Source organism: Sarcophilus harrisii, chromosome 1 (assembly GCF_902635505.1).
Source record: "Sarcophilus harrisii chromosome 1, mSarHar1.11, whole genome shotgun sequence".
In the NCBI taxonomy this organism is placed as follows: domain Eukaryota; kingdom Metazoa; phylum Chordata; class Mammalia; order Dasyuromorphia; family Dasyuridae; genus Sarcophilus; species Sarcophilus harrisii.
In genome coordinates this window covers 396,859,034-396,880,993 of record NC_045426.1, presented here as the reverse complement: position 1 = coordinate 396,880,993, position 21,960 = coordinate 396,859,034, and the positions used below count along the sequence as shown (strand labels likewise).

Here is a 21,960-nt window from a genome sequence, read left to right as displayed (position 1 = left end):
GTCCTAATGCAGATAAGTATCTTGTTCAGTGCTTATTATATTAGAAAAAATTTCTGCAAGCATTGAAAGGTTAAGTGACATCCATAGCCAAATAATTTATGCCAGAGATAGGATTGAATTTAGGCTTTCTTAATTCAAAAATTGGTCCTCTATATGCTATATACTCAAGTCTCATAATTTTGTAAGAAGTATTTTTTAAAATATGATCCTGAAAATGAAAATCTTATATAAAATGTATTATGAGCAGGTCAAATACTTCTTACAGTCTCGATGCATTAATTTTTTTTCAGAATTTTTTCAGTGTTTTTTTTTCTAAGCTTTCTTTAGTTTTTTTTTTCTTTTGCTTCTAGCTACATCATACTTTTGGATTGTATTAATTATGAGATTAGCTAAAACACTTTACCTCTTTATTTGAATTACTGTCCAAAATACTGCCCAGAATCTTGTATTTTACAATTGATATTTTGAAGTTAAAAGTAGAAACTTACATTTTGGTCTGTTAAATCTCATCTTGTTGGTTTCCATCTAGTCTTCTAACTTGATAAGATCATCTGGATTTTGTTCTTTTTTTCCCCATATATCACCTGTCTGTTATAGATTTGTGTTATCCATAAATAGGATACATATGCTTCCTCTTCCTCTATCCAAATCAGTGAATTTTTTTTAAAGAAAAAAATAGGGCACTGAAACTGCCTTCCATTAAAGGGTTCAAATCATTTGATCTGGATGAATCACATCCTAAGGTATGTGATTACTGAGGCACATATAGTGATCTTTCAAGGATCATAGAGAATGGTAATTATCGTAGAACTGCAAATGATTGAGTATCCCCATTTTTTAAATGGTTGATTCTTTCTCCTATAGATTAATCAGCTTGAATGTAGTACAAAATTCTTGAAAACAATAGTAAAAATGAGTGCTTGCTGGACTAGAATGTCAGAAGCATGCCAAAAACATATTTTAAAATGGTAATGATAGCAAAGAATTTGATTAAATTTCTTTATTATACTTGTAGAAGAGAGGAAGAAATATACACTGGATAATTGTGTGTGTTTGAAGTGGTTGGTTTCAAAACTGACTAATCTACACATTAGTCACTAGAAGTTTGAGTTAGATAATTCTAAGAAATCTTGTTTATAGAACTGGAAGAAAACTAAGAGACTTTCTGCTTTGACCCATTCACTTAATGGATAAAAAGTTAGGCCAAAACTGGCAAATCAACTTATCTAAAGGTCCCACTGACTGTAAGCAGGATATCTGGGATTGTGACCCAGATTCTCTAACTTGGAATCCATGAATCATTCAAATATACTACACTGATTAGAAATAAAGTGTAACAAGAATTTGACTTTGATTTCATATTGATCAACATATTTATTAGTTTTGTGACATAAATTGCATGCCTATCAGATTGAAGATTTGATAATACTATGGAAGGAGAGAGAACTAATACACTGGATAATAGAACAGAATTCCAATAGTTTAGAAAAGGGCCAAATCCAATACAATGAAGTTTAGTGGGGTTAACATGAAGTCTTCTATCTAGAATTAGAGAATCAACAATAGAATAGATTGAAAAAGTCTTGTCTTGATGGTAGTTCATGTGAACAGATATTGATGTTTTAGTGAATTGCAAGTTCTTTGTGAGTCAAAAATATAATATGATAGCAAAAAACAGGGAATGTAATCTCTGGCTGCCTCATGAGAAAGTATAGTATCCTTCAAAAGGAATATGGTTGTCATGCTGCATTTTGCCTTGGACAAAACCTGTTTAATGAGGATATTGAATACTATGTCAAATATAATATCGAATGTCATAATAATTGAAAAATAACTTAGCAATGTGGCTGGCACAAAATATGCATTATGTAAATGCTTATTCTATTTTTTCATATTTTTTACGGATCATTTGGAAGAACACTTGCCTTTTAGTTGGTAAAAGGGAAGACTTGGTAAGAGGCTGGTATAACAGGTTTCTTCAGTCTTTGTTGGGTGTCAAACAGAAGTATTAAATGTTTTTGTTTATCCTTAGAAGGTAAAGGCACAAAAAGTAACAGAAAATGTGTTCACTTAGCTACCTGGTTCTCTCTCTCCATTCTCCACTAAAATGACAAAGGAATTTTCTTAAGCATGCTTTTCCTGGCCTGTAATCTCCAGTAGTCCCTTATTATTTCTAGAATTAATTTTAAAATTCTCTTTTTAAAAACCATAACAATCTTCCACCTCCCTACTGTTCTAGTCTTCTTAGATAACATTCCCTTTTATGTTCTTTGATCCAGGAATTTAGGTGTTTTGCACATATAACATTCTATCTTCCAACACTATACTTTTTCACTATCTGTTCCTCATACTTATATGGTTATCTTCCTCACTTTTGCCTTCTGAGTATTCTGGACTCATTCAAAAATAGCACAAATCCCATTTTGTTCAGTAATTCATTCTAGCAAATCTCTTTTTTTTGGTGCCTTCCCTCTGAATCTTCCTTCCATTTTTTATATAATTCACATTGACATCATGAAATAGCATGACAAATGTACAAGACTTTCAGCAAAAGAGTATATGAGGAGAGTTCTTCTGGATTTACTCTTTGATACCTTGTTTAGAGGTCAAAGATAATTCCTGATACTTTTAAGTGACTGGAACTGCTCACAGGATATTTCAAATGTCTGGAACTTTGCGGTAAAGAACACTTGTAAGAAAAACCACTCATCTGGGCAACCTATAAATGCCCTCACATGAAAAGTATGAAAGAGAAGACAAAGTAGGTTTGGAGGCTTGAGATAGGAAGACTTTTTATGTACATAGACTTCTTTCCCTAAGAATCAATTATGGATGCTTTGGAGGAAGCAAAGGACAGATTAATGTGTTTCCTGATAACTTGCTTGTCCATTTAGTCCTAGAATTAATGATTTTAGGAGATAGTATAAGCAGAAACAGACATATTGCCATCCAACTCAAGAGTTGAAATTCATGGATGACATTTTTACATCTTAATCTTTTCTATATAGAGAGGGCAGTTTTCATTACCTAGGAAACTTGATTTCTGAAACTATTCCTCAAGCTAAAAATTTCTTGGACTTTATCACAGTTGGGGACGCTTTTCAAAATACTCTTGAATTTGAAAGTTCTAGGATCAGACCTCTAGAGAAAGGATACCCTCATGGATAGAGAAGCACTAAGGATTAATACCACAATTAGCCAGAGGGAGCCAGATCTTGGTAATCTCTCCTGTTATGGTCAGGGCTGAACCTAGGATTTCACTAATATAGGGAACTCTTGGTGAGGACATTTATCTACTACAATTATAAATCAACAATTGTTTTCCAACTTATAGTCTTATAAGTTGCTTGGTTCACTGAAAGTTAAATGACTTACTTGGGGTTATGACTGGTATGCACTAGAAGTATCATTTCAGTCTAAATCTTCCTAGAGGTAGAATTCTGATTTAGATTCTGATCCTATCCCCACTCTTAAAGCAAGCTTTTCAGGCAGTACACGACCAGTGGAAAAACAATGCCTATGTCTGAGGTATAAACTGTTATTTTGTTTTTTGTTTTTACTTTTGGAGGAATTAAAATCACTTGAGACATTGCATATCTGACAGCAACTCAGTATAACCTTAGAGGAGAGCCAGGGATTTTCTAGAATGAAGTAGGACTCTCACTCTCATTCTCATTCTAAATTTAATTGGTAGTTAGTGCATGCAAGAAGATATGTTGCAAATACTTTGTGTGTTTTCTAAATTTGTTTATGGGTTTCCCAATGAGTCCTTCAAGAAGTTGGTGTTTTTTTTTTTTTTTTTCTGTATCTGCCACACTGTCATATAGTGTGAATCCTTTGTGCCTTTTAAAATATCTGTTTGACAAAAAACACTATCCTCTCTTTGTTATGTATTTGTTATCCTAATTACTTAAATAGGATTTACAGACACAATCCTCATTTGGGAAAACCTAGATATGCTCATTATTTGAGTGATAGCAAATATATAGCCTAAAAGAATATGATATTGGCAGTTCACCCTTGGATATCAGATACACTTTGTGTGAACTCAGGCTTGTGTGGTAAGTAGCAGTGACTCATTATAGGATCTAAGAAAGCATTTCTCTGTCAAACCCCTATGTAAATGCTCTGCTATTAATTTTTCTTAGAAATAATTCTATAAATGCTATTAGCATCAATAAAATATGAAAAATAATGGACAAAAATTAGAAAATAGAGAATGTGTTACTACAGTCACTATATTATTTTAGCAGTTGATGTAATGAAAAACAGGAGAGAATTGGCAAAATAATTCAAACAATTCATAGTTTTCCTAAAGCAACTGAATATAAAGTGAACATATTAAAAATCATCAACCTTTCTACATAACAATAACAAAATCTGAGAGGAGATAGTAGAAAAGGAAATCACATTCAAATAATTCAAATATTATTTAAAATGACTACATACTGCATAAAATATTAAGGAAGTAGTAGGTCATATTATACTCAAGGTTTATGTAAACATAATTTTAAAATACTCTAAATAAATAATGACAAATTATTGGATAGATATTCATTAAAATAGATCTATCATGATAATATTAAAAAATAAGTTGCTATGATCTAAAATAATTTATATCCTTAGTACTAAACTCATCATTCTTATAAGGAAAATTTTATAGAACTATATATTTTAAAAAGCAGTAAAAATTAAAAGGACATAGCTTGTTTTTGATTTCAGATACAATACATCACAACTCTGGTACTTGTTAAAAATTTTAAATTATAAATACAAAGAAATTACAAACTAAGCAAGAATTAGGGGGAGAAGTAAACTTTAAATTAAATAAATAGAAATAAAAATAAGTAAAAAATAAATAGAAAATTAAATAAATATAAAAAATAAGAGTATATTTAAATGATCAAAGGACATGGCAGATTTAGGCATTAGTTTCAATTATTCTAGAAAGAACTAAGAATGTATGCTAAGAAAAGAAAAGTAATTAAAATGTCCATGCAATTAATATCTCATTTTGAGGTATATATCCTAAACAATATAAAGAAAGCTCCTTTGTATATCAAAATATTGAGAGCAACATTTTTTTTAAAGATAGCAAAAGAAGAAAGGGGATATATTCAGAAGTGAATATGCTATAAAGTCAAAAGTTATCCATAAAAATATTTTAAAAGTTACTTAAAACAATTATGACCTCTGAACTAGGCATCTATTGCTAAATAAAATCTTTTTCCACATAATATTTATCTTTATATGTGTGTGTATGTGTATGTCTTCATAAAATACTAAGGCAGAAGGAAAAGACAAAAATATTTAGCTGTTCTGGTTTATACCTAGTAAACTGGTTGAAGTTGAGGATTAAAATAAGTGAGATATTTATAAAATCATTTAATATTTAATAAAAGGAAGGTTATTTAACAATAATGTATGAAAATATTCAGAAAATATATAGCATTGATTCAGTGGGATGCAATTCATTGGCCTCTACATGTTTCTTAGTGATGTGCTCCTTTAGTAAGCTTTTGTCATTCCTGAAAAATGTCCAACCCTTAGCACATGGGATTTTCATACTTAGATCAGGAAATCTGATCAATGGTTCAATCCTTAGTTCCTTGTCCCAATTAAATCTCAAGAACAATTGATATTTAAAGGATACTTGAATAATTGATAGGCTACATGGTTAATTGCAGGTTACATATATAGAATGTCATATAAAAGGTATAATAATATAATTATCTTGGTTAGTTTCGCTGATTTTTTAACCTACTTTGAAATATTAGTTACAAGGAATTTCTTATTCAGTAGGGGGTTAAGGAAGGTTATATTTAGAAATGAATATGATGTAATAATAAAAGGCATTTTTTTTAAAAAGTGAAGTAAAACCAAAACCAAAACCAAAACCACATCCTCCTGACTTTGCCATTTCTGTTCTTGGCACTTCTAATGGTAACCTGTGCTATAAGCCACAGAACCATCTTTAACTTTTATTTATTTACCTCCTACATTCAATTAGTCATTGCCTTGTCTATTGTATGACTCCAGTGTCTCTCATTGCTACATCCCAGGCCAATGGATATTTGGAAATATGGTTCAGTACATCTTATCTGGCCTATTGTAAGAATCTTCAAAAAAAGTTATAAAGAATGCCTAAAAATCCTTAAATACATGGCATTATTTTTCTTAGTATTTTTTCTTTTCAAACCAAAACTCAAGGACTTACTTTTTTAAGTTGAAGAATATATTCTGGATATGAGTATTTATGTTGCTGTTAGAGTTTGGTATCAAGAAAAAAGATATTTCATACTTACCTGGCAGGGGAGATTCCATGATCACAAAAGTGGTTTCCCCAGGGTGAGGCTTATTCATTGCACTCTGGATGGGTTGACCCCTGTGATTTCCCCAAATGCGGGAAACTCAACTGCTTAAGTGGGAAACTGTGTTTGTGCTTTCCCCTATTTCTGACATTCAAAGGGGAAAAAAAGAAAAAGGATATTTCATATAATCTTACTATTAAAAGAAAAAAAATTACTAGAAACCCTGATTCCTTCCTTTTACAGAATGAATTCCTTCCTTGTACAGACCCAACTTTATAGAAGTCAATTGATTTCAATAACTCCCCATTACCTAAGGAATAAGTTTCAGTCTCCCCAATCTGGAAATCATGACCTTTTGTGCGCTAGCCCCTAATTTCCTTAGGGGAAGAAAACATTATTCATATATCTCTGATTTTCTGGTTCTCTTACTTTACTCAAGCAGAAACTTTACCTGAATACTTCCCCCATCTCTACCTGATTTGTGTTCTTAACATATGCTCATATGCAGATTGTGTTTTTCTCTGTATAAGAATGAGGGGGAGAGAGACAAAAAGAGACAGAGACAGACAGAGAGAGGCAGAGACAAAGATAGACAAAGAGAGAGAGACAGAGTAACAGAGAGAAATAGAGAGGAAAAGGAGAGTGATAGACAGAAACAGAAAGAAGACAACTAAACTTTACCCTAAATCTAATTTTTGAGATATTTTAATGTGAATTATTTTATAGCTTATTTTCATAATTCTTGAATCCTTAAATTATTTTTGAAACTCTTTTGTATTTTTCTTTCTTTTCTTTTCTTTTTCTTTTTTTTTTCCTGAGGCAATTGGGGTTAAGTGACTTGCCCAGGGTCACGCAGGTAGGAAGTGTTAAGCATCTGAGGTCAAATTTGTACTCAGGTCCTCCTGACTTCAGGGCTTGTGCTCTATCCACTGTATTTTTCTTTGTAGAGTAGAAGTACAAAAGAATATTGCATTTTAAAATCAATATATAGTTTTGGAATTTTATTTTTTAAATTGAGGTCTATTTGAAAAGGTCTAAGAATAGCTCCTTCTGCAAAAAGTTAATGAACACTCACTCAAAAATTTCTATAATATACTAAAAACCTAAATTACAAATGTCAGAAATACTTTTTTCTAGTAATTTTTTCTATGATAGTAAAATATTTTATGCTTAACTATCTAACTTTGTCTATGATAAAGTAATTTTGATGCAAGACTATGTGTTATACCCATTTCAGATTTTTAAAAATATAAGTACAAATATGTTTAGCTACAAATTGAAGGCAATGTGGCAGAAGTAGAAGAAAATGGGATTTGGAATCTGAGGGCCTATGTTTAAATCCTGGCTTTCCTCATTGGATTCCTAAAATTTATGATGAGGGAGATAGATTAAATGACCTTCCCAGATTTAAATATAGAATTCTGTAAAGTTAAACAATTGGCAACTGACAGTCTTTCACTTTTATCTCTTTTATAACCAAAAGTATACTTTAAAAAATTTTAGTTGAAAAAAAAATTTTTTATATCATACTTAATTTTGTTTATAAACCTCTCCAATCCAGCTGGCCTTTTTTTGTAACAAAAGAAAATAGTCAAGCAAAACTAACCAAACAAGACCATGTGCCATAAGACAAGGAACATTCAACAGCCATTGTCGTCCAGTTTTTATAGAATTAGGCAGGTGGATATCTATAATTTGTCTCCTTTGCAAAGATTGGTCATTGCAATTGTATAATTTTCAGTTTTGTTCTAGAACTGTTTGCATTTTCATTTTTATCATCATAACTTCATTTCTGCATACTTATTGTACCTTGAAAGACTTTGAAAGGTATTCTGTACTCCAAGAAGAAACTCTTGATAGAGTCTAGTAAATAGAAATTTATGAGATTTTTGTAAATGAAACCAGGAACAAATATTTACTCAAGATTTTCATGCATTCTCTCTCTCTCTCTCTCTCTCTCTCTCTCTCTCTCTCTCTCTCTCTCTCTCTCTCTCTCTCTATATATATATATATATATATATATATATATATATATAATATGTATGTGTTTATTGATTAGAAGAGAAAATTTTTGTTTCTTGATTTTATATAGTTATTAATATGATACAGCTGACATTGAGTTTTTGCTAACATAAATATATTAACTATTTGACTATGGATAAGTCAGTTAACCTATCAGCTCATGTTATAGATGTGTTGCTGAGCTATATCAGCCCAGCTAAATGAAGTCACAGGCATAAAAAGAAGCTAACCCCTCAGAATGTTCAATAATTATTCCCTGTATCACATATTTCATCTCTATTTTTGATAACAAATTTATTTGCAATTTTTAGTATTACTGTTACCTAAATTTATACTCCATAGTAGGTGGTAGAAAAATTGTTGGAGAAGGAAAAAAGTTAAGTACTTTAAAAATAAGGTACAGATACTCCACAGATCATTCTTTTATCAACATTGGACATAGAAATAGGTTTGAATAAAACTATCATAACCTTCACTGGTACCCTGGAAATGTAATAAGCAACCTCCGGGGTATTTTGGAATAGCATGCAAAATGTTTAGTGGAGACATTTTAGGGAGTTTTATGGTTTGGAATATCATTTTAATAAAACTTTCTTTTAGGATGATGAACTATTTTGTATTTGTTTCTGACAAAAACACTGTTCCTGCCTTCAGGTTATGCTCAAGTGTTTATCAAAAAAAAAAAAAAATCTAACAAGGACCACAGATTCTTATTTTTCTGTTTATTTCAAGGGGCTTTCCATTCAATAAAACAAGCCTTTGAATTTTATAGGGACAATTAAAGATAATTATGCCTACATCTTGGCACTCAAAGTTAATGAAAAGGTACCGACAACAAATGTATCTACAAGGACATGTTTTCAGGGACAATTAGGTATTTGTTGGTGCACTTCAACTAAAACTGTAATTGGTCGTGAACTATCAGGAAGGCTCTTTTTGGGTTGAGTAGGCAAGATTAAGATTTGGTGACAATTAAAATATGTCTTCTGGCAAACATTAACTAGCAATGGTAAAATGTGTTATAAAATAAGTTAAATATGTAATACAAACAGGTACTTTAACTGCCAAAATTCTTTCAAGTCTTAAGTATATGTTTGTATGTGCATATATGTAGATGTGTATACATAAAATATATAGACATACTATGCTACATAATATATGGCACATAAACATAATATATAACACAATCATATACTCTAATATATGTATGTTTGTATAGAAATCAAAATATATTTTAAAAAATTCTAAATGTTTCAAAACATTCAGAAAAGCTGGGATTTCATTTTTATATCTCAAGATAAAAATTGTGTTCTTAGTGATGGCATCCATTTTCCAAGTGAGCACATATATTTCTATGTAAAAACTGTATTTCACCACTGAGTATACTTTGGCACACAGTAGGTGCTTAATAAAAACTTGTTGACTGACCCTTGAATCATGAAATATGTGCATGCATTTTCAACAATGTTTTCTTTCCCCCCCCAATTTATTAGGAGTACAAAACATATCTAATATTTCATTCTTTTTATGTTTCATGCAAATGATAACTATAGTATTTGTATGAAAATTTGAAATGCTAGTGACATATATTTTTTTCTAAAATGTACAGTAAATCTTTTCTGTTGTTGTTTTAGGTAGTTTTTTGTTTTCGATTTTGTTTTGGTTAATATTAATGCCAGTTTTACTTGAGCTTGATTTATTGTAGTATGCTCAAGCAGAGAAATCATTCCTGTGATTTTCTATAATTTAAAACTTGTGCTTAACAAATTCATCATACTCTGCTTCTTTCTTGCTATTATAATGCAAAAGAAATGTTGCTTTCACATACTTGTTCCCCCAAAGTGGAATTGGCATCTGATCAATTTTAACACATGAAAAAGGACTGTTAAGAAAAAAAAAATCTCCCATTTCAATGGAAGAATTTTAATCAGATGAGACAAAGTAAAGAAAAAGTATGATGTAGTGCATAGAGAATTGGCCTGAAGTCCAGAAGAACTGAGTTTAATATGTACCTTTGATCCATACTTCAGGAAGATAGGTATACATAGAATAGAGTGTTAAATTTGCAGTAAGGAACACTTGAGTTAAAAAAAAGCCTCAAACTTATTAACTATGTGACATCAGGCAAATCTTTTTAACCCCAATTTCTTTATTTATAAATAGCAATAATAATATCACCTATCCTGATAGATGTAAAGTATAAATGAAATAACATATGTGGAGTGCTTTGAAAATTTTAAATAGCTGTAAAAATGTTGCTTATTGATGTTATTTGCTATAAAGTTGTGCAAACCATTTAATTAGTGATGCCACAGGCAAAACTATTAAGATAATAAGTTATAGAGAATATGATAATCCACATTGATAGATGAAGTTTCTCACCAGGGACTCCTACCAATTACAGGCCTGATTTAAAAAAAAAAAAAAAGTCAAAATAGCAGATATCAATAACCAGATTTTCTTTTCTTTTTCTTTGGGTTTTAGAACCAAATTTTGTATCATCCTATGATATTGGCAACTTCACTTATTTCTTCTTCCGAGAAAACGCTGTGGAGCACGATTGTGGAAAAACTGTTTTCTCCAGGGCTGCCCGAGTTTGTAAGAATGACATTGGAGGCCGATTTTTGCTAGAGGATACATGGACCACCTTTATGAAGGCTCGACTGAACTGTTCCCGTCCCGGGGAAGTCCCTTTTTATTACAATGAACTACAGAGCACCTTTTTCCTTCCTGAACTGGATTTAATCTATGGGATATTTACCACTAATGTGTATGTAATTTTCAATTTTATAAAGTTATACTTTTCAATTAATATTTAATTTTACTCCTCTTATCTCCATGTAAAACAAACATCCTTAGAATAAGTATGCATATTTAAGCAAAACAAAATTCCTACTTTATTCATGTTCAGAAAGATCTCATTTGAAATTTTGACGCATTTCTTTTTTAGGAGACTCATCATCCTTCATCATCCTTCCTTTGGAATCATGGTTGATTATTGCCTTGATGTGAATTCTTTCAAAGTTATTTTTCTTTATAATATTTTGTTATTATATAATTCTCCTGTTTATTCCACTCCTTTTTTAGTAGTTTTACCCAGTCAAAATAAGTTCTATCATTTTTTAGCCATTGTGACTATCTAACTGCCTTTCAAAACTTTTCTCTCCTTTAAAAGTAAGATTTAGTCAAATATCCTCGAAAATAAAAGGAATCATTGGTTGGCATAAATCATCTTCTTAATATCATCTCCTAAGATGCATTCTCTGATTTTGCAAATATGTTTTTGAGATTTGTTAAAATAAAGCAGCAGGTTCAGTACCTATATAGCCCACAGGACTCCTGATCAGAGCTTGTGGTTACATAGTGATTAAACAGAGACAACCAACAATGCTTACAGGAATAATGAAGGACATGTAATTTGATAAGTATGACCCTGAAAATACCTTTGAAAGTAACTCTGGAAAATCATCCATTTCCTTTAATTATGGGTGCTCTTGGGCAATCATTAACTTGCATTGGTTCTAAGTATTCTGGGACTGAATGTGACACCAATTTTCAGGAAGATGGCTGCCTTGGGCACTTAGCTCTGAAATGCCAGTTGTAATTAAAAGACTTTCTTCAAGAATTAACAAGGCTATTTATTCCTCCTAGAGAGTTCTTCCTACCTTTAGAATTTTGAATGTTCCACGGGCAAAATATTTGCAATGTTCTTCATTACTCATCTAGTTTCTTATCCTGGTTATGATTGGTACCTAAAATTACACTCCTTTCATAATTGCTATGATAACTTTCCTAGGAATACAAATAGCAATTTTGCAGGTTATTTTAACTTTCTGTAAAATCCCCTAAACCACTGTGATTTTTAAAAAAAGACTTAGTAGGTTGGTTTTTATTTAGAATACTTTTTTCTATTTTTATATTAGGGTTCAACTTTAGGGTAGTATGGATTGGGAAACAAAGATCAAATATTAATTTCTGAAATAATTTATCAGAATCCCCACTGGTTGTGGCTAATGATTACTATGATGGATTCCTAAAATTTTTCTTCAGTTTTGAACTGTTGGACATCATAATCTTGTCCATATGGCACTTTAATTTTGATATAACACTTAGAATATATTTGACTCTCACAACAGTCATATAAAGTAGATTCTATTAATGTTATTCCCATTTTACAGATGAGGAAACTGATGTTGAGAGTTTAGTGACTTGCGCAGAGTCACAAAGCAAGAGGAAGCTCAATATAATGGATAGAGAGCACTGACTTTGGAGTCAGAAGACCTGGATTCAAATCTGTTTGCTGACATTTATTACCATTTCAAACTGGGGCAAACTACTTAGTTTTTGCCCACATTATGTGAGAAAGTATAGTTCCAATAAATCCATTGCATTTATAATATGGCAATTGATCAAAGAAATCTCTAGCATTACATATGCATTGCTGGTTGCTGAATTTTATGTCATCTAAACTAACCTGTCAAGCATATTCTTTAAAACTCATTTTGGCAAATGGTGAATTGGGATGAGGACTTCTTTTACATTTGAGAGAGAGTAGGATGTAAACAAGAAACCAGTAATTTGATACTTTCAAGGAATTACTGTTCTTTAAACAATAAAGAAAGACATTTTGTCAATTTTATCATTCATAAAAAATTAGGTTTAGAACTGGAAAGTACCTTCAAAGGCTACCAATTATAGTCTTCTCATTTTATAGATTAGACAACAGGTGCCTTATCTAGGATCATTTAGCTAGAAAGTGCCTAAGACAGATTTTGAACCCAGGTCTTCAGGACTATCCACTAAAATTCTCTTAATTATATAGAACTTCATAAAGACTAAGAAATGTAGTGTTTTTGCTCAGAGTTAAAATGTTTAGAATGAGTATGGAGATAGAGAACATCCAGATGTCCTTGAGTTTTGTCTGCTAGGAAATTTGATTCATCTAAATGAATTTAAAGAGGAGGTTGACCATTGTTGAGTGATATATCATCATCATCATCATCATCATCATTATCTTTATTTTGGCAATGCAATGGGGTTAAGTGACTTTACAAGGGTTAAGAATTACTAGGAGGCAAATAATAAGTCAATGTTAATATGCTTGAACATGAGAGAATCCAGATTAGCACAGTTAATAGTTAGACACATCTTTTCCTAGTCTTTTTTGGGGGTGGGGAGATGTAGAATTAGAAACCACTGCTGCTACTGTGTGGTTATTGCACAGTGATCTGTGTCACCCTCCATTCAGAGGAACAACATCCCTAGTGATCTATCACTTCCAGAAGAAGAGTTAGTAATTCACATCTCAAACAAGAAGAACAACATCAACAATGAAGACAATAATATTTGCTTGTATGCAGTAATTATGTGTACTTCTTTGCCCATGAAAAAAGGCAAAATAGACTTATTGAGTATCATTTAAGAAATCAATAAGCAATTAAGAAAATTTAAGAAAGTATGCATTGTTCTATGCTCAAGAATAGGCATAGAAAAATGAAAATGAAAAACCTGCATCTGCTCTCAAAACTCTTATGTTAGATTCAGGTAGATTAGAGACAGAATATAGAGAAATAGTTTATTTTCTTTTAGTACATGGAATTTTTGACATTTTGTACAGTTTTTTTAAAAATTAATTTCTGTAAATTTACTAGAATATTTTATTTTATTTTTTTGATAGATGAGAAATACTGGTAAAGAATAGATAGAATCTTCCTTTTGCAATTCTGTTGTATTGATCCAAATTAGGTTTATCACTGTTTTTGTTTTTCACATTTATTTGAATTAAGTAACTAAGAAACCTGATTTTTTTTTCCAAAGTGAAAATCAATTCAGCAAATCAGAAAATATTTACATTCTTTTGTATTTGCGGTAGACTTTTAAAAAATTACTAATGGCCATCAACTCAATAGAAAAGTCATTTATTCTTTGTAAAATGAGCAGATTGAATGTGATGAAGTCTATTATCACTTCTTTTTCTCTAATTTCTTGATTACATGTTTCTAAATTGTATTTTGGTACACAGGCCAATATAAAAGAAGTAAATTTATTTAAGTATGAGCAAGAGGAGGCTGAAAGTACAAAAAAACCCATTTTATTATATTGTTTTTAAAACTAGAAACAAGGAATATAAAACCTTATTCAATATTAGGAAAAACCCAAAACTTCATTTTTGTACTATATACGTTTCTCTCCTACTAATGTTTTTTTTTTTCTGCCAAAGAAATTAGTTTATCCAGAGTCAGTCAAGATTAAAAAAAAAAAAAAAAGCTCCCTAAGATCAAGGTGGTTAGAGAAAGGATATTGAAAGAAAATTTGGAGAAAAAAGGGTCAAGGGAAAAGAAGAAAAAAGACATTATCTTTCTCTTATTTCAACCCTACTTTCCATTTTCCCATCCACCCAACCAAAGCTTGCCCAACAAATGTACAATTCTCTTAAGAGGTAACATTTATATAACACTTTGCAATTATTTATCCTCACAAAACTTTGCAAATCAGTGTTATTATAGTCCTCATTTTATAGAACAGGAAACTGGGAGATTAAGTGATTTTTGATATAGCTATTAAGTCTTTTTTTCAGGACTGCAATAATTCAGGTTAGTTTTAAGATGTATTTTTATCACTAGGTTGTCTAGAAATCCCCCGCCCATTTAAAAAAAAAAAAAAAAGACTTATTTAAGACATATTTGGCCTGGCATTCCAAGCAACTGTGCTAACTCATCACCAATAGATGGCATTTTTTTTTACAACTTGTCCTAGGATTCTATACTCAGAGATTAAGAATTGGATGGGATCTTAGAAATCATGTAATCTGAAGTCTTCATTTTATAGATGAAGAAACTGAGACCCATGGAGGTTGTTACTAGCCAAAAGTCAAATGGATAATATTAGAAATAAAGATTCCATAGCCAGTGAGAAGGACAAATGGTTAAACCAAGTTCTAAATTTGGACAAGGCCCCCTCTCCATTCCAGAGGATTTTATTGCTGTTTACTTATTCCTGTTGTGTCTGGCTTATTGTAATCATATTTGGGGTTTTCTTGGAAGAGATACTAGTTTGCCATGCAGATGAGAAAACTTAGGAAAAAGGGTTAAATGGCTTAGTCAGGGTCAGTCACACAGCTAGCAAGTAACAGAAGTCAAATTTGAACTTATCTAAATGAATCTTTCTAACTTCAGATTCTGTATTCTGTGCACTGTGTTGCCACATAATTATCCGAATTACACAGAATAGGGTGGAACCATAATGATTTGTAAGTGATTTTATAATAAATATTCAGATACTTATAAATACAAATAAGTCTCCGTAAAGGAGGATCTTAATTGATCCTGTCATTTGTAATAGAAAAAGTTCAAATGACACTTTTGGGTAGTTAATACTTTTATTAACCATAATAGCAAGTAATTAATAAAAGGAGTCAGTTATACTCTCAAATACCAAAGACCCATTATGTAACCCATTCGTTGCTTATATACCCTTGGAAAAGTGGATGTTTCTGTGGGATTAGTTAACAAGTAATGAGAGAGAATGAATATTTTAATGATAGGTAGACCTATTGTAATGAGACGATGGTAGACATGACTTTGATCATGTAGTTTACTTCCAAATCACCTTCAGTCTTGAGCAATTTAGACAAAAGGGAGATTTCACATTTTCCCAGATCTATCTGAGTAAAACACAATAAGCCATAATCCATCAATTCACCTAAACTAAAATTTCTTTACGTTTTGGACTGATTTGAGTTTTCCCTTTTATTATTAGCTATACATGTCAAATGCTACCTCAATAACTTAGGATTCTGAATGAGGAAGGAGAAAAGGGGAAAAATTAATTCAATAATTGATTATTAATATGAAAGGAATAATTATTTCTCATATTCCTAAAGATATCTCTTTTAAAATATCTTCACATTAATAAAATTATAGACCACAGAGTTGATAGGGGCTTAGAGATCACCTTTTCATCATTGATTTGACAGTTTACTCATTAAATATTTTAAATTAATTTGAAGTCAAATTAAATTAAAATAAATGTACTTTATTTACATATTTAAATTTTATACTACATATTGTTATAGAGATAATTATATGTATTAAATATTTTAGAATGTCTACTGTGTATAGTACAGCTACGTTAAATAGTAAGAAGATATAAAGTTTATATAGTGTGTTGTCCCTGCTACATAGGAATTTTCCTTTCAGTGTACACAAAGATACAAAGACAGATTGCTACAATAGGTAATATATTAATTCATTACTAAGTTGACACTTAAGTTTCACTGAATTGAGTTATCAGTGAAGGCTTCATTTAGGACTTATATTTGTGTTGAACTTTAAAGGTAGGAGGTAAAAAGGAGAGACTGAAAATTCAAGCATACAAAATAATGTGAATAAATGCACATTGGTTGGAAGGCCCAAGGTGTGTTTTGGGAGGATAGAATAGAGATCTGATTAGCAGGAGCATAGAGGGTATAATAATATTATATGAGATCAAGTTGGAAAGGTAGGACAATAGCAGTTATGCAGAAGCTTGAGTGCCAGATAAAGAAATTCAAACGTTCTTCTCTAGATTAAAAAAAAAGTCCTGGAAATTTTTAGCACAAAAATTACATGGCTAAATTGATGCTAAGATATGATTATGATGAGTGTGTAAAGGCTGAATTATGTAGGAGAACAGAGAGAGTTGGAAACTCAAATTAGGGGTTAATTAAAAGTGACAGAGGAAAAAAGATAAAATAGGACAGACATGGGTTATATTACAGCAGTGAAATCAAGAGATCTTGACATATTGGATAAAAGTAAGAAAAATGAATTAGGTGTTATGTGCCTAAGAGAGATACAATTATAACCTGTAAGACAGACAAATAAATAAAAACAAGCATAGGAATCTATGATTTCAAAGTCTTACATTCTGATGTGGGAGAATATGTTAGGAAAGAGTTGGAATGAGTGCATGTGAAAAGTGGGGTGCATATGTGGAGACATGATTTAGATGGCCAAAAAGCAAGAAAGAAACTTGGAGTCAGTCAAGAAAAGACAAAAACTCAATGATTCTTTCTGAGAATGTTGGAAGGATAGAATACAAATTTCTGATAGGAAGGCCAGGTAAGTAGCCAGCATAATTTGGCTATGGTTGGAGCCCTAGATCTTTGCAAGAAAAGTCAAATGCTTAACAATAACAGCCTTGGTTGGCTTCAAGGCTAGAGTTCAAGATTATAGTTAGGAGGAGATTGGGTTGAAAATATAGGCTGTTGGGTGAATTAGGGAGCCATACATAGAAATAATGAAGAACTAAGCAGAAAAAAAAGTGTTCAGAGGGAAAGGTTTATTCCTCAGTGAGTTTGATGTTTTACATCCAGACACCCAGGTGTGCAGATCCAGAAAATATCTGGCCTTTTTCTAGTATTGTACTGGCAGTATGTCCAAATATACAGAAAATAAAAGCAGTGTTTTCAGAAAGAATAGGAAAACTGTGAACTTTATGGCTTATGAAACCATAAAACTTGGGTGACAATAAACAGTAATGGTAGCTATAGAAAATCCCTATGAAAATCCTATTGCTTGCACTGCATTTAATAATTGACCCTTAGTGTCAGTTGCTAACAGCAAAACATCTGTGATTTCTCCTTTGATGTTAAGGGAGTTGGTTGATAGTAAATGGATATAATTGTGCTGAGCTGGTGAAAACTAGTTCCTTGCCAAGAGGGTAAGAAGTTTTTATGAGTTAGATTTTCTGTTGTAAATATTGATATGAAGTCATTTTTAAGAATCATCAATTTTTTTTTTTTTTTTTTTTTTTTTTTGCTTTTCACTTCAAACTAATCTCCAAATGGAATTTTGTTTGGCAAAATGTGCATTGCTTCCATGATGCTTAGTTTAAATGTATATCTTGGACTTATGTCAGTCTCTATAAACAACCGACTATTGGTCTTTATATTTTTAAAAACTATATTTGTGGTTTAATATGTTTGTGTCAATGGTGTATTAAACTTTTCCCCTTGCTTTTTATAGTGTATGATGGGCCTTTTTACCCCAAAACTGATTTTAACTGATTTCTTTAGTGAGGGTTGCCAAAAGAAGAAAACGGAGAAAAAGGCAAACGAGAGCAAGGAGACAGGCAACTTAGACTTTCACATATAAATGAGAGAAAAGGCTTTTGTTTTAGGGAATTTGAAAACCAGAAGATGTACGTCTTGAGTCTTTATCAGCAAATCATCACCTTCTCATGAAATAATCCATTATTTCTGGCAGAATTAAAAATATGGGAGTCAATTGTCAAGAAACTTCTGTTTATGTCAAAGTCTTTATTCCCCCACAATGAAATTACTGAAAATTACCATTAATTCTTTTGATTTTAGCTTTTTTCAGGACTTTAAGTAGGCAGTGTTCTAGAGCAGAGCTTCTTAAACTTTTTTGATTTGACTCCTTTACAACAAAGAAATTTTTATGTGATCCTGAGTCTATAGGTATAAAAAAATAGATATACGAATCAAACATTTACTGATAATAAATAATAATTTCATGACCCCCACATTCAGTTATGAGACTATATATTGGGGCATGAACCACAGCTTAAGAAGCTGGATTCTAGAGGGACTATAAAAATCAATTTTGCATGAATAACAACAACATGTTCATGGGTTTCTTGATGGCCTTTTAATTTTTTTTTAATACTTTTTCCACAGGAACAGTATAGCTGCCTCTGCTGTGTGTGTGTTCAACCTGAGTGCCATTTCTCAGGCATTCAATGGACCTTTCAAATACCAGGAGAACTCTCGCTCAGCATGGCTGCCTTACCCAAATCCCAATCCCAACTTCCAGGTAATTTGAGAGAAAGAAGGTCATTACTTCTCAGTTGTTTTTCAAAGAATCCAGAAAATGTAGGTAAATAGATAAAAATGTAAACTTCTGCAGTAACTGAGGAAAAATGCTTGTCTTTGTGTGTTCCGGTACTTGAGGAAATATCTTTACACTTAAAATGGACTTATTAAAGATGTGTTGATCTTTTTTTTATTTGAATATGTATTACCCATCAATTTCCTTCTTTCTATGGGCAGATTCACAAACACAAACATAAAAGTACATATAAAAATGTTACTTTTTTGTAAATTGTAAAGACAATGAATTATGGACAGAAAAAAACTTGCTAATCTAGATTCTAATCAGAGAGTAGGAGTAAGGCCTAAATTTAAAGTAATTGTTATGCATTCTTTTACTTCAAAAGTAGTTATCTTTACTGAATGACACTCTAATTAAACTGATATTTGAATAGGACATAAGAAATTTACCTAAGGAAAATTGGAAGTATTTTTTGGTAAACCATATATTCATTTTTATACTTATAAATTTGTATTGTTTATTAAAATAAAAATATAAACAGTATAAGGAGAATTGGAAAGTATAGTGGAAGATGCCTTTCATCTATACATTTTAAATAATTTGGAAAAATGATATTTAATAAATTTATTTGGGGAAACACAGAAAAGTGGAATTTAGAAAGGTTTGTTTGCTAACATGACAAACCACTGTCAGGGATTTTTGATTTCTAAGTATGTGTTTGAGGGCTTTATTTGGGAAATTCTCATTAGATATTTGTATGAGTTTGATGATGAGAGAGACCAATGAAAGAGAAATAAATGCACATCTTGTAAATCACAGATGGCCAGCAGAACCAATGAAGTTGGCAGCTCAACAAGAAATAAACAGATTTTAATGTCCTTTTTTAAAGATAAATAGAAAAGCCTGCCTAGTATAGTAGATTAGAGGGCTGACTTTAGAATTGGGAAAGCCTGAATTCAAGTCTTTTCTCTTGACTCATACTGGCTAGAAAACTTTGAACATAATTTATCAGAATTCTCAGTGTTTTACAAAACTCTTTGAGACCATCATCTGTAAAAAAAAGTGTTGATCCTGATTCAAAGTGGTAGGGAAATTTTACTCATCTTTATATATCATTTTACATCATTAAAACCATGGGGTCAATCCTTTTCTCTGTCCTTAAAGATACAGAGGTAGAATCTCTGTCCTAAGGGAAATAGGGAATGGGAAATCAGTCTGAATCATCAAAAAGCTTTTTCCCTACAGCTCTATGTAGTTAGGAAAATGTAGAAAAATATCTTTCACCCTTGTTCTTATAGGGAGGGACCATCAGGTCCTTCATGTGTTGTGGTCACAGTGCTCAACAAATAATAGTGAAATCCAAGTTGGCAGCCCAGAATCCAAACTTTTACATATATACATACATGCATATAGATCCCCACACATACATACATATATATGAATAAGTGGAATGTTCCTGTATATACACATATGTATTGCTATGTATACATTCATGTATATATAAATATAAATATGTAAATATAGATATGAATATATATATATATATTAGCCACAAAGGAACTTTCATTTTCAGTTTTATAATCTAATTCTCTTTCATGCATGATTTGACATCATAAAATCATATTTAACTTATGTTTAATAATTGATTCTTTTTCTTGTGATTATAAAGTTTGCATTGATGGAGTGCTTTACAATTCAAAAACTGTTTCTTTCAAAGCAATCACTTCCAGAACATCGTTTTGTTGCCACAAGTCACCAATTTTCTCCTAACTCCATCTGTCTATATCACCAATCTAATTTCTTAGTCTTTTATCGTGAATTGTCCTACCTCTTTTCAGTACACGGCTTAAAGTCTGACTCTAACCCAACCTCTGCACTCATAACTTGGTCATGTCAATGTGCATTTTGATGTTTTCACAAACAGCTTGGTCTCTCAGGTATCAAGAAAAATAACTCATTTGACTACACTATTGTCAATAAAAGAGAAACTAGGGCAGTTTGGTGATGCAGTGGACAGGATATTAGGGCTAGAGGTAGGAAGACTCATCTTCCTAACTTCAAATTGGGCCTCAGACAATTACTAGCTTTTAAGTCATAAGGAATAACACATTCAAAGGCAAAGAAATAGGAGATGTAGTATAGTTTGAGGAATAATAATAGAAAAGAAAAAATGTAACATACGATATAACATATAATATGATATAGCATACTGTAGCATTAGGTTATAGTATATTATGTTATAACGTAGCATAACATAATAGAAACCAGCAGTTTTGCTGGATTGTAGCATGGGATTAATATTCAGTAAGACTGGAAACACAGGTTGGGGCAAGGTTGTGTAAGGCTTTAAAAATAAAACAGAGGATTTTACTTTAAATATAGAGACAATGGCTAGAGATCCTAGAGTGACTGGAGTTAGTTGACTAGTAGAAACATATGACAGATCTGTTTTTTGTCCAGAATGGAGAAGCTGTTAGAGATTTGAAGCAGGAAATTCAATTAAGAGGCTGTTATAATCATCTAGGGAAGAGTTAATGAGCTTCCATCAAATTAAGATGGAAGTTATGCAATTGGAGAGAAAGGGTCATATTAAAGAGATATTGTAAAGGGAGAAATGGCAAGAATTGTCAACTTAATGGAAGAGTGAGTAATAAGGATCATGCCAAAATTATGAACTTGAAAAAATTAGTGGCTTTCATAAAAGTAAATAGGGAAGTCTGAAATCTAAAATTACAAAAGGTTAATTTAGTCACCATTTACTAAAAGGAACTAAATGATTTGGTGTTACAGCC

General features: G+C 31.4%; 1 protein-coding gene and 1 pseudogene across 3 annotated transcripts in view; both read left to right on the top strand.

Moving 5' to 3' along the window:
- The window catches only part of SEMA5A (semaphorin 5A), a 600,495-nt gene that overhangs the window by 349,105 nt on the left and 229,430 nt on the right, over positions 1–21,960 (top strand). For all 3 annotated transcript variants that reach the window (XM_031946119.1, XM_031946120.1, XM_031946118.1), the window contains exons 9-10: positions 10,818–11,103; positions 19,015–19,150. In XM_031946119.1, the coding sequence (XP_031801979.1) occupies positions 10,818–11,103; positions 19,015–19,150 (422 nt within the window). The remainder of the gene's footprint in view (positions 1–10,817; positions 11,104–19,014; positions 19,151–21,960) is intronic.
- On the top strand, positions 6,298–6,452 carry LOC111718995 (annotated as a pseudogene).